The 19,835-nt window shown below is 38.1% G+C and overlaps 1 protein-coding gene across 1 annotated transcript in view; it reads left to right on the forward strand.

Annotated features, from left to right (window-relative positions):
* Positions 1-18,845, forward strand: part of npas2 (neuronal PAS domain protein 2) — a 240,449-nt gene extending 221,604 nt beyond the window's left edge. The window contains exons 21-23 of the mRNA XM_051935191.1: positions 1,977-2,187; positions 3,807-9,320; positions 9,373-18,845. Of these exons, the coding sequence (XP_051791151.1) occupies positions 1,977-2,187; positions 3,807-3,983 (388 nt within the window). The 3' untranslated portion in view covers positions 3,984-9,320; positions 9,373-18,845. The remainder of the gene's footprint in view (positions 1-1,976; positions 2,188-3,806; positions 9,321-9,372) is intronic.
* The last annotated feature ends 990 nt before the right edge of the window (positions 18,846-19,835 follow it).

The following is a 19,835-nucleotide window of genomic DNA, read 5'->3' on the forward strand; positions in this document are numbered from 1 at the left end:
GATAAACAAAATCCTTCAAAAATGAAATAGATTTTGTGAAGGAGCTCAACCACGATGAAACAAATTGAAGCGGCATAAACCAAATATCAAATTTTATAACGCATGTTCTGTTGATCTTGCTGAGGACATGATAATAATAAAAAAAAAAAACTAAGGGCATTGTTTTTGAGTGAGTACTCACTCACACTCACTAATACTAATCAATCCATTAATACACAGGGAGTACATACAAACTCTGCACAGACCTTGGTGCTATGAGGAAGGAATAACAGCTCTGCACTACCACTCTGCCTATGCTAAAACATCTGTATTTGACTTTACTAAACTTCAACCTGAATTCAACTAAATATATTCTTATAATGTCCTTTCAATTCTCGTCACTTGAGTGCAATCTTTCTCTCTTTGGCCACTGAAGCACATTTGTAAATTGTCATACAGGCATCAGCAGGCAATTTCTTTGCGAAATAATGAAATAAGCTTCAATAAAGTGAAAGAATTTGAGTGATTATAATTGAGAATTTTTTCAGTTATTATTGTCTGGTTGTCTACAGAACAGAGACAGTAATTAACATCTGGGCATCAACACTGAATAATGTCAATAATAAGCTTGATGATGACATAAATCCACACTCCAAGGGGCCGTGGCAAACTGAAGCACACAGCTGGTTTCCTTTAAAATGATTAAATCTCACAAACATGTTCTGGTTTTTGTTTTTATTGTTTTATTGACATGGATATTCTTTTTAGCAATATAAGTGCAATCTTAAGACATGGATCAATAAGTCAGTAACGTTTTTGTCGTGAAAAGTTGATGTATTCGGTAAGTTTAAATGCTTTTTTTCAGATTGGGACCCCAGCACCCATTAGTTACATTATAAAAGGCAAGAAGAGGGTAGTTATTTTTTTTTTAATTTATGAAATAGGCTTTACTTTAGCAAACAATTTTATGAGGCAAATTACTATATACCATGAGTAACTGACTTGAAAAATACCAAAGTTGTGCTTATAGAATCGTGAATCAGTATTAGTAGTGATGAAAGTACAGCCCATGATTTGTGCCCTTCATTGTATATTAAAAGTATAATGTGAGTGGTAAATGGCTTATGATCAGTGTGTTCTTACCCCCTAACGCCACCCACAATAGAGCCAGAGTGTGGAGTATTCTGTTTCATTTGGACGATCTCAGTCCATTTGAGCCCATATGTTGGCAACTCAGCGCTGTTCTTCTACCTTGAAGTTAGTAAATTGTGCTTGATATGTGTCCACACAGTGTGTGAAGGATATAAAAATAAGAGAAAGTGACTGATCCCTTGCTTGTGTGGCTGTGCTATAGCACTAACTGCTGTTACTAACTGATACGTAACGCTGAACATATAAGATTAGGTTTTCTTGTATGCGCGTTATCTATGTATTTTTTTTATTTTATATTTGCTATGTTTGTTGGTCTTTTCACATGAACAGCAATATATACAGATAACATTGTTATTAGTTTTTGTGTTGGTCAGCTCTGCATATAATACTATTTAGGGCTTTTGGTTCACCTCTTTGAAAATGCAGAAGCAGTAAATCATGGTTTTACCTTTTTTAAGAATCATAAATTCTATGTATTTTCCTATTTAAAAATGATTTCTGTAACAAAGCACAAATAAGCTATTTGTGCATTTATAAATAACTGTTCTTGTAGATATTTCTTAAATGTTCTTGGTAAATGTCTACCTAAACTGTTTAATGTTCATGTGGCTTACACACCTGAAGGTGATTTGGCCAGAGTTGCCTTGTGGAGTTTCTCCCAGCCTTTAAGATCTTTTATGATTATAACTAGGAGGTTGATAAATAGTGCATACAGTATATTCTCAGTCTGAGCCAATATTTGCTGTGTTTCAGTTGGCTGGACTTTTTTATCACGTGTTCATACTTGGTAGCAGGGACGTTACAATCAGTTGTGTCCCTCATTCGTTTCTCCTTTCTCTCATCAGATATGTGCCATCTCAGCAAGTGATGACGTCCTCACTGCCCATTCAGTCCATGAACTGCAGTGCTGTCATCGTCCCGTCACCAGTCTTCACATCCCCCATCATGATCCCACAGAGCAGCTTCAGCACACATACGGTGCCACCTGTTTACCACCAGGCTCTGCAGCCTTCCCAGCACTCCATGCAACTCCAGCCACAGCACCACTTCTTTCAGGTATTTCTTTATGAGAAAAGAGTGTGAGATAATAGCAAAAAAAGAAATACCAATTTGCATCACTATCTGTCATTATATTATAATACATTAAATTTTATTGTAGTCATGTAGTGTTTAGTGCTGTTGCCTTACAGTTTGAGAGGCTGTCACGAGTTTGACTCTGAACCCACATGATTGTCAAGGAGGCCAAAAGATATAAAAGTATAATAATAAAAAGGAATTTACTCATGGAGACCTAAAAAGAATCAAACTCAAAAGGAAATAATAAACCTGTCATCCCTCTGTGCCTAATAGCACATGATATTAAACAACTAACCTATTTGGGTATTTAATACAACCCCAAAATACACCCAGCACTCTCTCTTATCGTTTCTCCAACCTTCTTAGAACCTCTGGCTTCTCCTCCTCTGCAAGTGCTTGTCATCTATTCTCTCAACTCCATCGTTCCAGTAATGCTGGCCTGACAGGGCTTTTAATCCTTGAACACATGCAGCAATACTGTGACATACAGGCCCTGTAGAAGCCTTGGACCATACATTTAGAGCTCCCTGCCGTGGCCCCAGGTGCCACTTCTGAGCCTTATTATAAGGCCAGTCAAGACCCTAGTTGCCTGGCCTTATCTGTAGGTCAGGGGAACATGTATAGCTCACAGTGACACTCTGCTTTCACCTAGAGTCATACCTTCTAAGTGATATAGTTTTTTTTATTTAATCAAACACAAGTTAACAGGAAATGTTGTATAACAATAAACAACAATGAAAGAAAGAACCCAACAGAGCTGCCCGTCCTTTGGTCCCTTCCTGTATGCTGCCCAACTCCCTCCTCACCTGCGGTCAGAGGCATCGCATATGCCACACTATTCCCCAGGCTCTCTGTAAGTCCAGGGTACAATCTGAGGTTCACTTGCAGTGACCCATCTGAGCCAATGGGCTTCAGCAGCTGGGAGACACATGCGATCAAAGTGCTTTTCTACGTGCTGTGTCCGCCAGTAATGCTGCTTATGGGCTACTTTATAGCTGGTTACTCCAGGTATTCACGCCCCCTCAGACAGTCCATCACATGTGTGTAAATGAGAAGGAGGTCGGGATCTGAGCCCTTTCTTATCTGCAATGGTGATGGACAAGTTGACAGACGAGATTAGACAGGAGTCCCCGTGGACTATGATGTTTGCTGAAGGTGGATGAGTTTAAATACTTGGGATCAACAGTACAGAGTAATTGTGCAAGAGAGGTGAAAAAGAGAGTGCAAGCAGGGTGCAATGGATGGAGAAGAGTGTCAGGAGTGATTTGTGACAGACGGATATCAGCAAGAGTGAAAGGGAAGGTCTACAAGACGGTAGAGAGACCAGCTATGTTATATGGGTTGGAGACGATGGCACTGACCAGAAAGCAGGAGACAGAGCTGGAGGTGACAGAGTTAAAAATGATAAAATTTGCACTGGGGGTGACGAGGATGGACAGGATTAGAAATGAGGACATTAGAGGGTCAGCTCAGGTTGGACGGTTGGGAGACAAAGTTAGAGAGGCGAGATTGCGTTGGTTTGGACATGTGCAGAGGAGAGATGCTGGGTATATTTTTATTTTTTTTTGAGTAATCATTTTCCTCCTTACTTTCTGCAGATATCACAGCCTGGAACATTACAGGGAGCACAAACCCAAACTCTCCTCCATTCCCCTCATGTCCCAGTGCAAACCAACATGGGATACATCCAAACACAACAGCAACACCAGCATTGCCATTCCCAAACCCCAAGCAGCAGTTTGTCAGATGTGCACAGTATGCAGCCACCTCGATAACCTGGACTTTAATGGCTGTGATCTGTAACTGTGTGAAAGCTTGGGGCAACTGGACCAGAGAAGCCTGTGAAAAGAAGTTAAGCTGTTGGTCATGCCCGCTGAACTCTGCCTGGAAAGCTCAGAAGATGGGAAAAGAGTCTGCTGGCCTTACAACGTGTGGAGAGGTTTCTGCCTTTTATTTTCAATGCACTTTTGATTTTTTTACAGAACATCATGAGTACCAGGCAGAAAAGATGACACTTCAGCAGGGATCTGCAGCTTGGCCTAGGTTTTGTAATGCAGTTACTGTATTCAAATGGTCAGATAGACATAAAAAATTAATTTGGGTCCCTGAAATACATTGACTAGTCCAATATAATCGCAAACTTTGACGCAATCACATTCATCCATGAATCTTTTTTACTGTATGCATGCCAACGTATGAAGAAAATACAACGTCACCATCCGCTCAAGGCAGGTAGAATTGCGAAACTTGCGGTGTGGAGACCTCAGGGATTGCACAGGTCACTAATTTCATTAGTCAAATCAGTCTGTGGCTTATTTATTTGTAAATGACAGACGAAGGTATTGCTGAGGCAATGTCTAGACCAGGGGTGGGCAAAGTCAGTCCTGGAGGGCTGCAGTGGCTGCAGGTTTTTGCTCCAACCCAGTTGCTTAATTAGAAAAACGATCCTTGCCAATAATTTAATTTCATGACTTGTTAGTGCTTTAACTCTGCCATGTCAGGCCATTCTCATATCCTAGATTTTTTTTTCCTTTCTAAGGGTATCATCCAAATGATTTGAAGTCTAAAACCGGATGAGTAATTCTCAGTCCTTCACATTTTTTCTATTCACTTTCCTTCGAAAATATTTAATTAAACCAAATAGTGCACGATAAATAGACAGAGGTGTAAACTGAAACAAGCTAAATGGAGAAATGCTGGTTTATTTTGTCATTTGATTCTAATTGTTAATAAGGAGCCATTAAAAACCAAGAAAACAGCTGACTAAAATAAGCCATAAGGGTTCAAAATCTTAATGAGCAAGACCACTAAAATGAAGCACAAGTGTTACTTGAGCAATAAGTGCTTCGTATTAACCAACTGGGTTGGAACAAAAACTTGCAATCACTGTGGACCACCAGGAACGACTCTGCCCACCACTGGTCTAGACCAACTGACTAGCACAGAAATTGCAGGTTGGACAAATAAATCAGGGCTTATGACACTGTAATATGGTATTTTGTGGACTGTTCTGTGTTATAAAGGGAAAATAATGTGGAGGTGACACAGGTATGAAAGATATGCACGCAGCTCAACACAAGTCCTAACCCTAGCTACAGTCAGGTATCAAAATATTGGCCACCAGTATTACATTCTATTAACATTTTACACTGACTGACACTTATAACACAACACCTAGTCCACTCGCATATGAATGCCTCTGCTTGCTGATTTTGCACATTGCGGTTACACTTGATGGTCACTGGCTGGGGTTTGAATACCAGTGCGGCCTCTCAAGAGTGAACAAATAATTATTTGATTTATAGGCATGTGAAAAAGTAATTACAGTACATCCCATGGAAATTCATGACATTTTCAACATATTTGAACAAGGAAGCATTGCCTACAAGTAAAGGTGATATACTTGAATAAACAGAAGAAAAATTTGCCTTTTCAATCATTTATTCAAGAGAAAGATCCATAGATGTAATAGTCTACTGAGGAAAAAGTAAGTTCATCTTTGGCTTCAGAAGCTGTTATAAGATGCCATTTCTGCTAAAGGGGGCAATAAGTGTTTTGCTTTACTGACCACCAGTGTCTGACATCAATGAATTTTTTGTCCAATCTCCATGCAAAATCCCTTCCTTCCTTTGACTAGGCCAGTCCATGACCATCCATTTCTTCTTTTTAAGCCATTCCTTTATTGACTTGCTAGTATGCTTCGAATCATTACCGTGTTGAATGCATACAATTGGGCACCAAGTACTACAAGAGTTACCTGAAGATCTTGCAATTAAATTTTGGGGTTGTCGTAAGACTTCTTTTAGTATCAAATGGTCAGCTTTTGGGATAAATTTGCTGGGCAGGCCAGTCCTGGACAAATTAGTAGTCATTTGAAATCTACACCACTTGTAAAAGATTTTCCTTACAGTGAATTATTGACTTGAAATAATTTGGCTTTTTCAATCCCTTGCCAGACTCATAGGCATCCACTGACTTCTTTCTGAGGGTCTTAGAGAGCTCTTTTGACCTTGGCACGATGTTACCACACACGTCAATAGCAACGTGAACACCAGACCCTAGATATCTGTGGTTTAAATAAGACCTGTTTCAACAGCATACTCCCTAAGGAGGTTCTAACCATTGGCATCTAATGTGGATCACCTGATCATAAAATTTTATGGATTTAAAGTGCTAATAAATGTAGGGGTGAACTTAACTTTTCCATGTGACAAATCAGATTTTCTGTTAATTTAGATCAGGGGTGTCGAACTCCAGGCCTGGAGGGCCAAAGTGGCTGCAGATTTTCATTCTAACCCTTTTCCTAATTAGTGACCAGATTTCACTGCTAATTCACTTCTTTTCCCTTTGTTTTAATAGCCCTGTTTTTAAGGATTCTATCCTCTGAATTGATCCTTTTCTTCATTAAATGGCAGCCAAACAGAAATGACACGTGAAACAAGCCAACAGATGACAGGCAAAATTGGAGCTTCAGACTCCAACCAATTTCTTAACAAGAAGCCGATTCTTGCTGTTAATTAAATCCGTTATTTAATTCCAGGGTGTATTGCTGTTCTCATTCTGCCACAGCAGACATTCCTAAAACTATTGATTTTCTGTTTTTTCTAAGAACACCATCAAATTGTTTTGGTGGCCTGAGAGATCAACCATACCGAGACCTTCACCTTTCTTTATTTTCAGATATTGTGTGATGGCGCAGGTGAGCTGGTCGTGTGGTGGCTCATTTTGTGTCTCGTTACTGTATGGCTGCTAAATAAGGAAAAAGAAACAACTAAGGGGCCTGAGTCAAGTTAATTAAAATTAAAGCAAAAGAAGTTAATTAGCAGCAAATTAATTAAGAAGATGGTTAGAATGAAAACCTGCAGCCACTGCTGTCCTCCAGGACTGGAGTTCAACACCCGTGGTTTAGATTATGAGATTGAATACATCATGTCAGTTATATGTGTCATTTGTTTAAGTATATCACCGTTGTCTGTAGGCAGTGTTTGCATGAAGATCTACCGTTTTCCCGTTCAAATATGCTGAAAACATCAACAGTTTCCATGGGGTGTATTTACTTTTTCACATGACTGAATAAACTGTGTGTCACTGAGGTCATAGGAATTAGGCATTGTTTTCTAAGATCTTGGATTGTTATTTACAATTGTAACCCGTGAAATAAGGAAACAATTGTTACATTTTATTTTTGGTGGATATTTAAATAATTTTTTTTTTATTTTAAATTAAGTTTTTTTTCTGGTAGTGCAAACACCAGTCCAATACTTTTTGTGGCTTTGAGTTTAGACAAGCAGAAATCTTGTTGATAATGTAAGAAAATCTAGGTAATGTACAGTATATTTGAGGCTACTTTTATGACCATCTGCCACTGTGGTCATATTTTAATTTGACCCATCTCACCCTCTCAGTCTCTCACTGGTATTTAAAAGTTGCACTCTGCACAAGCAGCTTCTTTTCAATCTACACTGTTTTCTTTATATCTGTTTAATTTGAGATCAGGATAATCCTATACAGCTCCAGCTATGGCCTCTGAACCAGAAGCTGTACTGGGACATATTAATTTACTTCTGGCCAGCTTTATAGCACCACATTCTAAAATACTGCATGGCAGTGAAACACCCAGAACATTTCTAATGGGCATGGAAGATACTGGAGAAATGGAGGATTTACCCAGACAATTACACAGCTATACATCTCAGAGGTTAAGGGTATGTGCCGTTACCTCTGTTTAGATTCCTGATGCAATTTTCCAATATCTTGTTCACCTTTGAAGGAATGCAGAGTGATTGAAAATAAAGCCTATAGAATATTTGGATGGTATGCACTTTTACTGGGAGTGCTACCTGCACAGTCATAAATTTCTGGAGCCCATAATGTTTGATTATCTATTTAAGGACAGTGCAGCATGTCATGTTCATCAATTTCAATGAGGAAGAATATGAAAGGCAGGCAGGCAGACAATCATAAAAGGCCCATGCTGCCATTTCCTTTCATGCATATTGCACTCAGATACCCATGGTGCACTAGAAATGAATGCCGACTTCTCACACAGCAAAGCTAACTTGACTGCTTGGTAAAACGTTAATTGAAGCCACAACTTGCATACAAAAATGTTTCAAGTTTAGGAATCTATGTTTGGGGCTTAGCATCAGAGTTTATGGAAATTTCATTTTCTTTATCGAGCAGGGGCATTATTATGGCTCCCCAACTGCATGCATTTGCTCAGGTTGAGTGGGAACAAGTTTGTAGTTCTGCACGTTTTTACACACACATTCCCGACCCTGATTAATCTAACTCAGGGTTGCTGCACAGGGCAAGAGACAAGTCTGCCCTGGGCACCAGCTCCCTATTAACTTAACTCGCTTGTTTTTGGGAATGTGTTAAAGAAACTCATACAGGCTCAGGCAGAACATGCAAACTCCACACAGACAACTCCCAGAGGTTGGACTTGAATTCGAGTCTGGAGCTGTGAGACAGCAGCACTCTCCAATGTAAGAAAACAGATTTGTCCATCCATTTACTTAACCAGATTGGTCCACTTTTAGAATCACAGCAGGTACAGGCCTCTAAATGGGTCACCAGTCCAACACAGACTAGAGTAGGATTTGAACCCATTCTGTCAGAGCTACGGTCGACTTGGAGGTAGCAAATGACCATAAAAACTAAAACTAAATTTTAGATTTGCTCATGTGCTGCTTTGTTACAAAGAGTAAATGACCATTTTATGTTTTATAGTGTCACTATGAAATTACTAAATGGCAGCACAATTTTTTTCAAGCTCATATTGAACTCAACTCCTTGAGACTTTTGATATCTATGGGCTATCAAGCCATCTTAATGCATTTCAGGGTTGCTACAACACTGCACACTCACTTGTACATTACCTTTGTGAGGAAACACAGAAAAAAAGTGTTTGTCTTGTCCGTGGAGCTCAACATAGGGTAATGCCTACAACCAAAAAGCAGCCGACTCAGTTCTTTTTCAAAATAAGGGAATACATGATACCCACAAGACAAAAATAACACCCAAAGAAGCCCAGCATGAAATGGTGCCTTAATTCCATTTACGTTTTGTTTGTTAGGTTGCAACTGTGGGCCATGTTTGAAACAGTTGGAGTTGCATTAAACATTGGGTGTGGTTATTGTGACTTCACCTGCGCATAAAAAGTAGCTTTTAGTAAAGTAGCCAAATATAAGATAAGTTCAAGAGACAAAAGATGTTCCACAGTGGCAGCAGATGATCTGGCCCTGTCCAAACTTCTCTTGAGCCTTTCAATCCACTCCATGGTTCAGTGTTTTGAGATATACTAACTATATATCCAGATATCTTCATCAGCTTCCAATACATTCTGAGAGATAACAAAACGACAGGAATTCCTATTAAATCAGAACAGTCAAGTTCTTTGTATCTTTTAACTGTGAAAATGAATCTTCCATGTGTGAGCCTTGAAAAAAATTGCAGCATGAAACGATGCTGCCGCTTCAGTGTAAATTGCCTGATGGTAGTGGACCAGTAACATCACTGGTTTAATACTGAGCTGGAGAAAGAACTGAAATACCAAGGAGTAAAGCATCTGCATTAAAGAGTACTTTTCACTATTTAAAGATAGGAAAAACTGACTGTTCCCCTTTAAAAACAGAACATTTATCATTTTGGACATCTCAATGTGCATTTCTATGGAAGCCGAGAGAGGATGTGCAATATCGTTATTTTTTTTAAATTGTCTCCTCGAGATAACAGACTAATTTTATCGAGATCTCGAGAAAATGGACTTTGTTTTCTCGAGATAACGGAATAATTTTATCGAGATGTCGAGAAAACGAAAATTTGTTTTCTTGAGATAACGGAATAATTTTATCACAATCTTGAGAAAACAAAACTTAATCTTTGCTCCTGGCATCAGGCTCGCTTATATTGCGACACCTATACAGCTGAAGCCTTGCTAACTGTCTTCTTAAATGATGGACACTAACGTTATTATTTTCTACACTAAGGCATATACATATTTCAGCCTGCGTCAGCCCTTGATTGAACAAAAATGTGATGTGCTGATCAATAGAGTTCTGCTCTTCTGCCATTTCAAACAGGATGTGGCTTTGTAGCTAAACATTAAACGTTAGATACAATTATTTCAAAATTTCGAGAAAACAAGATCCTTTGTTTTATCAAGATCTTGATAAAATTATTCTGTTATCTCGAGGAAACAATTTAAAAAAATAACAATATTGTACATCCTCTCTCGGCTTCCGTACATTTCAGATATCTTAAAACAATCAGGATATCATTTACACATATTCGTAAATATATTTGAGATGTCTGAAAAAGCATTGAAGTTATCTTGAAATAGATGCGTTATCAGATACCAATAATTCAGTTCAAGATATTCCAAAATTTGTTTTGAAATATGACTAAATTTAAATACATTAAAAGGGCCGGTCACTTTTGGTTTGTTTTTGTTGTTGTTGTTGTTTTTCATATTTGGAGACTGAGGAGTAGCATTTCTCCTCTTCTCGGGCCCAATAACAAAAACACATCTTCTCAGGTAACTTTAGACAATTGTTTTAACTGTTTCAGTGTTAAAGTTTCGCCTCGGCGCTGCACTTGTAAATAGTTCAGCCTGCCATGTCCACTTTCATACTTTAGGATCCTAGGAAGATGCATATCTGAGACGAGGAACTTTAGCAAATGGGACCCTGAGATAACATGTTAGACCACTTCTAGTAATTCTAGCTATGCTCAAAAACTGGTCAATGAAGGAAATGAGGTCACCACAGGACTTAAAGTAAAGGTAAAAAAGAATAACAGCAGAGATAAAAATGAAACCTTACCACTGCATGAAAACTAGCAGGTCTGCAGCATGTCCACCATTGTCAAAACTAAGGTAAATGAAATTGTATGGGAAGGTAATATAACAGTAAATTAAATAGAATGGAATTCCAATCTAAAAAGGAATACATTAATTACCAGTTCCTTACAGATAAATATAAAACACTTTTACTTTAATCCAAGATAGAATTAGCTGAAGCCAGCTAAATGCAAACCACTTAAGTTTCAGATACAATCACTGCAAGGAGAACAATCAGTAAATCATAAAAAAACAATCACTAATACACATTAGCACTCTTTTAAAACCTTAAAAAATGAAAACAACACACATTCTGGAACAAGCAGCCAGTGTTTCCACATTTCTTTTCTCTTTAACCTCATTAGTACAACGAGTCTACACATTTTGGGCTGCTGCAGCTGTATTTCTACTGAAAATGTGGCAGGATATTAATATAGAATGTTTATCAACTCCAGTTATCCAAAAGTGTTTATCTATTGTATTGAAAACTGGTTCCTACATAGAAGTGTAACTCCACGAATGCTGTTTTGGTTCTTTCCAGTGGTAGATGTGAATGGATGTGTTTCATTTGGTTCTTTTTTCCTATACAGCTTGGGTGTCGAACTCCAGGCCTGGAGGGCCGCAGTGGCTGCAGGTTTTCATTCAGTCCTCTGTATTTATTCCTTTCTTCATTAAATGGCAGCCAAACAGAAATGACATGTGAAACGAGCCAACAGATGATCAGCTAAACTGGAACATCAAACTCCAACCACTTTCACTCCAACCAGTTTCTTAATGAGAAGTCAATTCTTGCTGTTAATTAAAGCCGTTATTTAATTCCACGGCTTGCTGCTGCTCTCATTCTGCCACAACAGACATTTCCAAAACTATTGATTTTCTGTTTTTTCTAAGAACACTGTCAAAATGTTTTGGGGACCTGAGAGATCAACCTTACCGAGACCATCACCTTTATTTCCACATATTGTGTGATTGGCACAGCTGGTCATGTGGCGGCTTGTTTTGTGTCTCCTTATTGTTTGGCTGCTAAATAAGGAAAAAGAAACAACTAAGGGGCCTGAGTCAAATTAATTAAAACTAAGGCCAAAGAAGTTACTTAGCAGCAAAAACTGGTCACTAATGAAGAAGATGGTTAGAATGAAAACCTGCAGCCACTGAGGCCCTCCAGGCCTGGAGTTTGACACCTGTGCTATACAGTAATATGTGCTAAGTGCTCCGTGTTAGGAGCTACGATAGTGAAGGCAGGGTTAGACGGGGGGATGTTTTGTTTCTGTTTCTTCTCCTACTGCATAGAACATCTGTAAGAAAACAGCATTGACAATCTCCGTCTCTCAGGGGCCATTTTGATCTGAACACACTACAAAGTGTTGCACATTTAAAAAAATCCTTCATGCTGTGCTTAAACAACTTTGTTTCTAATGGGATTTGGGGAAATGAAGGTGTAAATGCACTAATGGAGACAAACGCATTCACAGTGATATTTAGGAATATTTCTAAAGCTGTTAAATATTACTGTGTACCACCCAAAGGGCTAGACATTTCACACATTTAAACAGACATGTTATTTCTAAACAACAGAACTCCTTCAGTGGAAAAGGAACAAAACACAGAGAATGTTAAACCAAACAAAGAAGACTAGCCACAATAGGACACCGCCAGAGACAAACAGGGAAAGGAAATGCAGTTTTCCAAAATTGGAGGGTTGAATCCAGTAAATTTGTAAAACATTAAATTTGACAAACCTTGGCATCTCCCTCACTACCAAACTACAGCGTTGTTAAATACTGCATTACTCTGCCAAGCCTTTGAAGTGAAGTATCACAGGTAGTCAGAGACTCGACAAATGTGCAGTACTGACTGTAGATACAAGATTTGTAGGCACCTGACATACTGTGTGTGGATTCACCATACTTACAAAATGGAGGTTAGCTGAGTGGGATCTAACAGATCCATGAAATGGATAACCACTGGCCAGGGATCCAGTGAAACACAGACATAGAGATAGAGATGAAGACGGACCTGAAAAACAGAAAATTGAGTGAATGGATAAGAATCTGCCACATACTGTACCTGAAACAGCAAGCCACTGGCTCTCAAATTACTTTTTTTTGTGAAAAGTGAGTAACTGGCCATAGATCTACAAGAAATACAAGTTAAAGGATAACTAGATGTGAATTTACCAGATATTTGCTACAAACAGCTACACTCTAATATATACAGAAGGGAGCTACATGCCATGGATCCAACGGATGTAAACTAACAACAGCAGAACCTTTATGAATCAATGAGATCTATGAGGTCACTGAAAGAGAAGAAAGCTATTGCTCATCAAGCCACCTTGCCATTCAGACAAAGAGTTACTAGCCATGAACACCAGACTTACATGGACAATGGTTAAATATGGGTCTGCAGTACCTGATATCTGAAATGGTTATATTATTAGATTCCACAAGAGTCCATGTTGTTGTCCTCATATTCCTGAAAGAAACAACTACTGGCTAGGAGTCCAACTGACATGAAATCTAGAGTGGCTAGATATGGATCTACCAGACCACTGAAATAGCAATCAGTCTAGAACACGACTAGAACAGAAAGCGACCAGCCATGTTCCCATCAGACGTATGAGATGTGGAGGCAGCAAACTCCTGAATCAGAGCCAAGAAGTAAAAGTGCTGAAGTGACAGATCTTTGAACTTGCCAATCGGTTGACGATTTTGTTTTCTAATTTAAATCCCTCGAGACTTTAAGCGATTACTTCTTTTTTCCTTCTGTTACTGGACATGCTTATTCGGAAGGCACCTCAATTATGAAGGATGTCAAATGCTCACGATTTGAAATGAACCTAATTGTTACTTTTTAATGTAATCCAAAGATGTCTGCATTCCACTGTAGGATGAAGCATTCTTGAATGTCCATATTTTTAAGCAGACATGAGACACAGCAGTGAAAAGATTTTCTAGGCCAAAATGGTTTCTGTTTCTCATGTCTTTAGAATGTAGTGCCTCTTGAAGATGAGTTCGTCGCAGAATTAACAACTACTTGCTGTGTACAGGTGCTATAAAAACATTTTATAGTATATGACAAAGTAAAAAAAAAAATCTTTTTAGTCCCTCGGAAGAATGAATGGTTTCAACAATTTTCCTTTTGCACATGTAAAGTTTTACGTATAGAGTAAAATCAAGCTTTGGTAACTTGCAGCTTGTATGAATTAGACCAAAACTGCACCATTGATCCAAGAAGAAGTCATCTGACAATATGCAGCTGTTTTGTCTTTGAAAAGGAGTCCTTGCTTTGATTTTAGGAAAAACAGGACAGGTTGATGTGGCACTGGGTGAAAATGGGAATACTACAAATGAAAGGAGACACCTAATGTGTGTATCATAGAGTTAGTGCTCACTGAGACCAGCATTGTCGTGGGCCAATCTGCAATGATGGTCCTAGAATTTGTTTCAAATGGCAGCCTCTACACTGTGAAAATCAGACATCTTTCTCCTTATGTAGTCTATTTCTAATATCATCACTCAGCCTAGTAAGGTACTGTATAGTATACTGTACATCATATTCCAGGTAATATGGCCGCTGTCTTTTACAGATATTGCAGCATTACAGCCTCACTTCTCCATGCAGTCAGGTGTCTATTCCCTGTCTATATGAGAGACATCATTAAGCCTACAAGGACGCTGGCTCTGTCTTTCTACTGCGTCACACTTTGCCACTCTCATTATAGTGAAGGTCATCACTGCCCTTACATTGCTGGTCATCAGCCAGGTTATGTGGTGTCCCAGCCTTCCTGTTATGCTCAGTCTACTGTGCATACCCAGCCACTCTCATTATGCTGGAGGTCATCGTTGGCCCTGTCTTCTCTTATGTTATTTGCCATTACCAACAATGTAGTATTACAGCTATGTTGTCACATTCAGTCTACAGTATCAAACCCTGTTTCTCTCCATGTACTTGTGGTCCATCCATGAAATCATGCGTCGTTGCTATCATTATAAAGGAGGTCGTAATTAGCGCCTCAAAGCTCAACCTGTGGTATCTTGCCATGTTGTTGCAGGTCATTATTAAGTATTCTATAACTTTTATATCATTGGCCAAGATTAAGACTCCAGTATTACATATAGCCTTCCTATTACATGCTGCCCATATTATACCGGATAAGGATAAGCTTGGTGTTTTTTAAATTGCTGTTATTTCTTCAAAAATATAGTTTATATCCATTTGCTATGTGAAATTGTGCTCTAAAATTAAGCGTTTTCTATAAATTAAATAAAAAAATACAGCGCCCGTCTTGGCATTTTATAATGGAAGCCATGGGGCAGGGGGCCTGACCAGAAAACAAAAGCCCAAAAACTTACTGAATATGTCCTCTTTGCAGCAGCAAACATTTCAGTATAAGAAAACATGCCTTCTGTGTTTCTGACGCATGTTTGTGACAACAAAGAGAATCTGGAAATAATCATTTTATCACATGTTCCTGGTACTGTTTTTCTTGAGATAAGGATCTTTTCTGTTTGCCTGTGTGATAGCAGTAGGGAGGAGTTCTCGCGTAAATATTGAAGTAAATCAACACGATACCAAGCACGTGGCAGGAACAGTTTACTGTGATTCTGTCTTTCGGGAGGAAAGCACACTCCTCGGGGTCAAACTTTGTTGTGAAGGAAGACAAAGCTCTGAGGTAGTGTGCACAGCTGGTATTCTTTCAAAATGACAGAATCATATAATATCTGCGTTTTTTGTTCAAAAATGACACATATAAGCTATTTTACAATTAACTGTAATCTCACGATGCGGATCAACGCTCAATAACTGTCTTGGCTAGAAAAATTTACGAATTTGGCAAGTTTTTAAGTAATTTGTTTTCTGGTCGGGTTCCGTGCCCCATGACTTCCGTTATAAAACACCAGGAGAGATTATATATTTTAAAACATTTATAGAAAATGCTTAACTTTAGGATTCAATTTCATGTGGCAAATGCATATATATATATGTATGGATGTTTGTGAAGATACAACTTCCTACTTGAAAAAAACAAACTTGTGCTTTAAACCTAAAAGTTTGCCAGTTCTTAGATTTGTTGGTCAATCTGCACATTGCAGTATTTCACACGGATTGTGATGTTCAGTGTTCGGTATTGTTACCTGTTAGGTCATCAATGAGGCTACGACCCCATTTAACTTGTCACACAGACTGTAGTATTGCAGCCTCCCTGTTTGACTCAACTGTCAATTGTACCACGTTGTATGTCTCACATGATACTGGCAGCCATCATTTCACCAGCAATACAGTATTACAGTCTTGCTAACTCTACAGTTGAAGTCATTATTGAGCTTGCACCTTTCAGAATACTTCATTCTCCATAACTTACAATGTACTAGAGGTCATCATTAAGCCTAATGAACAGTGTCTATTAAATTATTGGTCATCACCAAAGCTGCAGTAATGCAGCCTCATTGTTAAATTTAGTGTATGCCATCACACTCTGTCACTCACATTATACTGGATGTCACTCTCAAACTTGCCGTGATACCACTACCAATTCTAAAAAAAGTGGGTGGCGACACCAAAAAGGTCGAAACACTGGTCTAGAGGATGATCTATCATCCTCTAGACCAGTGTTTCGACCTTTTTGGTGTCACCACCCACTTTTTTAACAAATGTTGTCCCTCTTGGTTGAATCAAGAGAGATTATTAGATCTGAAGCTGCATCGATCATTGGAGAGGCGACCCACCACAACCCACTACCACTATAATCAATAGCAACTTGCAACCCACTGGCGGCAGCCCCTGACGACCCAGTGATTGAAAAACTGCCTAGTGTATAAAATAACAAATTGTTTTATTCATTCAAAATAATTAGTTAAAATTAAAAAAACCAGTGAACTGAATTATTTCACATACTGTACAGCTGGGTCTAAAGCTGGGGTGGCCAACTCAGTGCCTGCAGGTTTTCCCTTTAGATGCTTTCTTCTTTAGTAACCAATTAGCTCTGCTAATAGAATATCCTTCTTTTTCCTTAATTTTAATTGACTACCTTTTTAGGTTTCTAAACCTTTATTTTGTTTTTGTTAACCAGTAGCCAAAAAATAATTTCATGCAAGGCGAGACAACAAGCTAACACTGGGGTCTCAGACTCAGTCCCTGGACCATCACTTTTACTGTTATTCGTATGGCTTGTTAGTGCTCTCATTCTGCCACATAAGACATTGCCAAAAACGGTTAATTTTCTTTTTTAAAATTTTTGCAAGGACAATCAACTTATTTTATGGACAGGAGGAGATCTATATTTCTTATTTTTTCCTTTCAAATATTTTATTGAAACAAATATTGTGGGATGGACACACACTATCAAGTGAATATGCTCATCTAATTGTTTACTTTGAATCACATTATTGTTTGGCTATTGGAAACACAAAGTTTCTAAATCTTAAAAAGCAAGTAAGTTAAAATTAAACACAAAGGTTTATTAGCAACATTACTTGATTCCTAATTAAGAAAATGATCAGAACAAAAACCTGCAGCCACCCTGGCCCCCCAGGAACTGCATGTGTCACCTTTGGTTTAAAGTGTCCTCATTGCAGATGTTGAGACTTCAGCCCCCCGGGTGAGTGACTTTTCCCTATTAAGCCCCTGCCATTCTGCCTGTACTGTAGTTTCATTATGGGCTCTGACTTCAGCTGACTGATCTTTGGTAACTGCCCTATGAGACCGTTTGATTGCAGCGTCTCACTTTTCGCATGAGTAATAACAAGGAATGGTGGAAGTCAAGGTTGATGCACTGCAGACGTAAAGGTGTGTGTGTGTGTGTGTATGTGTATAAAGAGACAATCATTTCACATTATTTCTATGAAGAATGTTGTAAAGTCAAAATATACAATCATCTAAAGCAAATATGAGAAAGTGGGAATATATTTTTATACTGTATCAGGCAGGGAGCATTTCATAAACTATAAAAAACTGAGAGAACATTTTCTCAGTGTCCAGAATGACAAGCAGGTGTGTACAAAATTTGCACGTATTATTTTTGCTTTAGGTCGTCTTTTTTGTACTTTGCAGACACAATACCATCACTGTGGAATTTGTTTATGATCAGGAAACTAAAAATGCATATTTTTGACAAATCAAAATGCACAGAAAAACCAGGGCAAATAGAAGAGAGGAAAAAAATCTTTATTTTTGCTGAAATATTGTCAATTCTTTGTACCTTGAGCTGTATTCACTTTATTGTAATGTTAAATAGTTTATGTGGCACAGAATTTTGCTTGGTCTTGTGATGTGTCCATAATTGTAGAATAAGCACCTTTTTATTTTGAAGCTGTTTGTATAGTTTTTAAAACAAAAGCAAAACCTGATACAAACTTACAGCCATTTCTGCCAAAATAACAGCAGAATATCTTGTAGATAATGTAATATAAGATGTAAAAAATTATTTACTTAGATTGTTAGTTTATTTTATATGAGATTGAACAGATTTAAGTACATTTATAAATGTTAAATGATTTAAATTTGTTTTATAAGAGAAAATATTTAAGTGTCTTAGAAGGCAACCTGTTATTATTATTGAATTTCACAAATTGGTGATGCACATACAAAAAATAAAGAAAGAAAAACAAGTTGAAGATGGCAGCCTTTGGTCCAGGTTGTACCTGAGTAAGCTTTAAAAATAAAAACTAAGTTTACATTCAAACAGAAAACAAAATAGTAACCTCTACTGTTTGAACCTGCATTGACATTGGTTAAAATGTTTGCCACTCAATTCACAAAACTGTGGTTACCAACAATAAACTGATAAAGAGAATTTGTGTCTTTGTTTTTACCCAAAGCCCAACTCCAGGTATTCAGGGGATGGCAACTTTGCTAAATTTACAAAAGAAGATTAACAAGGTATGAAAATATGTCATACCTTGGACTTTATAAAATTGTATTGCATTTAAATCATTGAAAAAGCAACACAGAGAAGGAATGGAAAAAGGTCTGGTGGTTTACGTACGAAGTGTAACAAGGAGTACAGGGATTCATTTCCAAACAAGAGACCTGCCTCATTTTCGATGATCATATTTTTATCAATATGAAATGCTGAAGAAAGTACAGTACAAGACAAACTAATTTAAAGAAAACCACCCAAACTTTACTTTCTCAGTATCATTGTGATGGCAGAGATTAACTTTTAATTTCACGTTTTCACACAGAACAGAGATAACACAATTCCTGATGCAATGGGCTTCATTAGGGATCCATTCTGAACAACAGCAAACAATATCAAAGTGTCCATGAAAAACTCTCAAATTACTCATGTTACATAAGCCATATGTCAGGTACTCATTTCCCCAACGTGTGCATTGGTCACTACATTTATGTTCATTGTGGTAAGCCATAAACCACAAGCAGTACTTTGAGAAACTGCTCAGTAAATTGGGCGTCTACATGTGGAAGCAGTTTGTATAGGGATAAACATAAGGCATACTTTGCACTTGATAATATTCTGTCTCAGACCACACTTGCAATGTTGATATCCCAAGACGGTAGCAAATGAATAAGACAGGACTTACAGTAAGTAAGTAATCTAAAACATAAATGGATGAGCAACCAAGTGAACCTCAGGCCAAGCCCTGTGTTGAGAGGAATTGAATGGTGGCAGTCAAAGGACGCCTGAGCCCATTGGAGGAGGAGGTATGAGCATCTACAGCAGGTCCTCCAGAGATATGAAGAGTCACTTTTCAATGCTTAAGCTACATGACCTATTAATCTGCTCTACAGAAAGATCAAGAAAAGCTAAATTAATTAAGAA

The sequence above is a fragment of the Erpetoichthys calabaricus genome, chromosome 12 (genome assembly GCF_900747795.2).
Source record: "Erpetoichthys calabaricus chromosome 12, fErpCal1.3, whole genome shotgun sequence".
NCBI classification, from domain to species: Eukaryota; Metazoa; Chordata; class Cladistia; order Polypteriformes; family Polypteridae; genus Erpetoichthys; species Erpetoichthys calabaricus.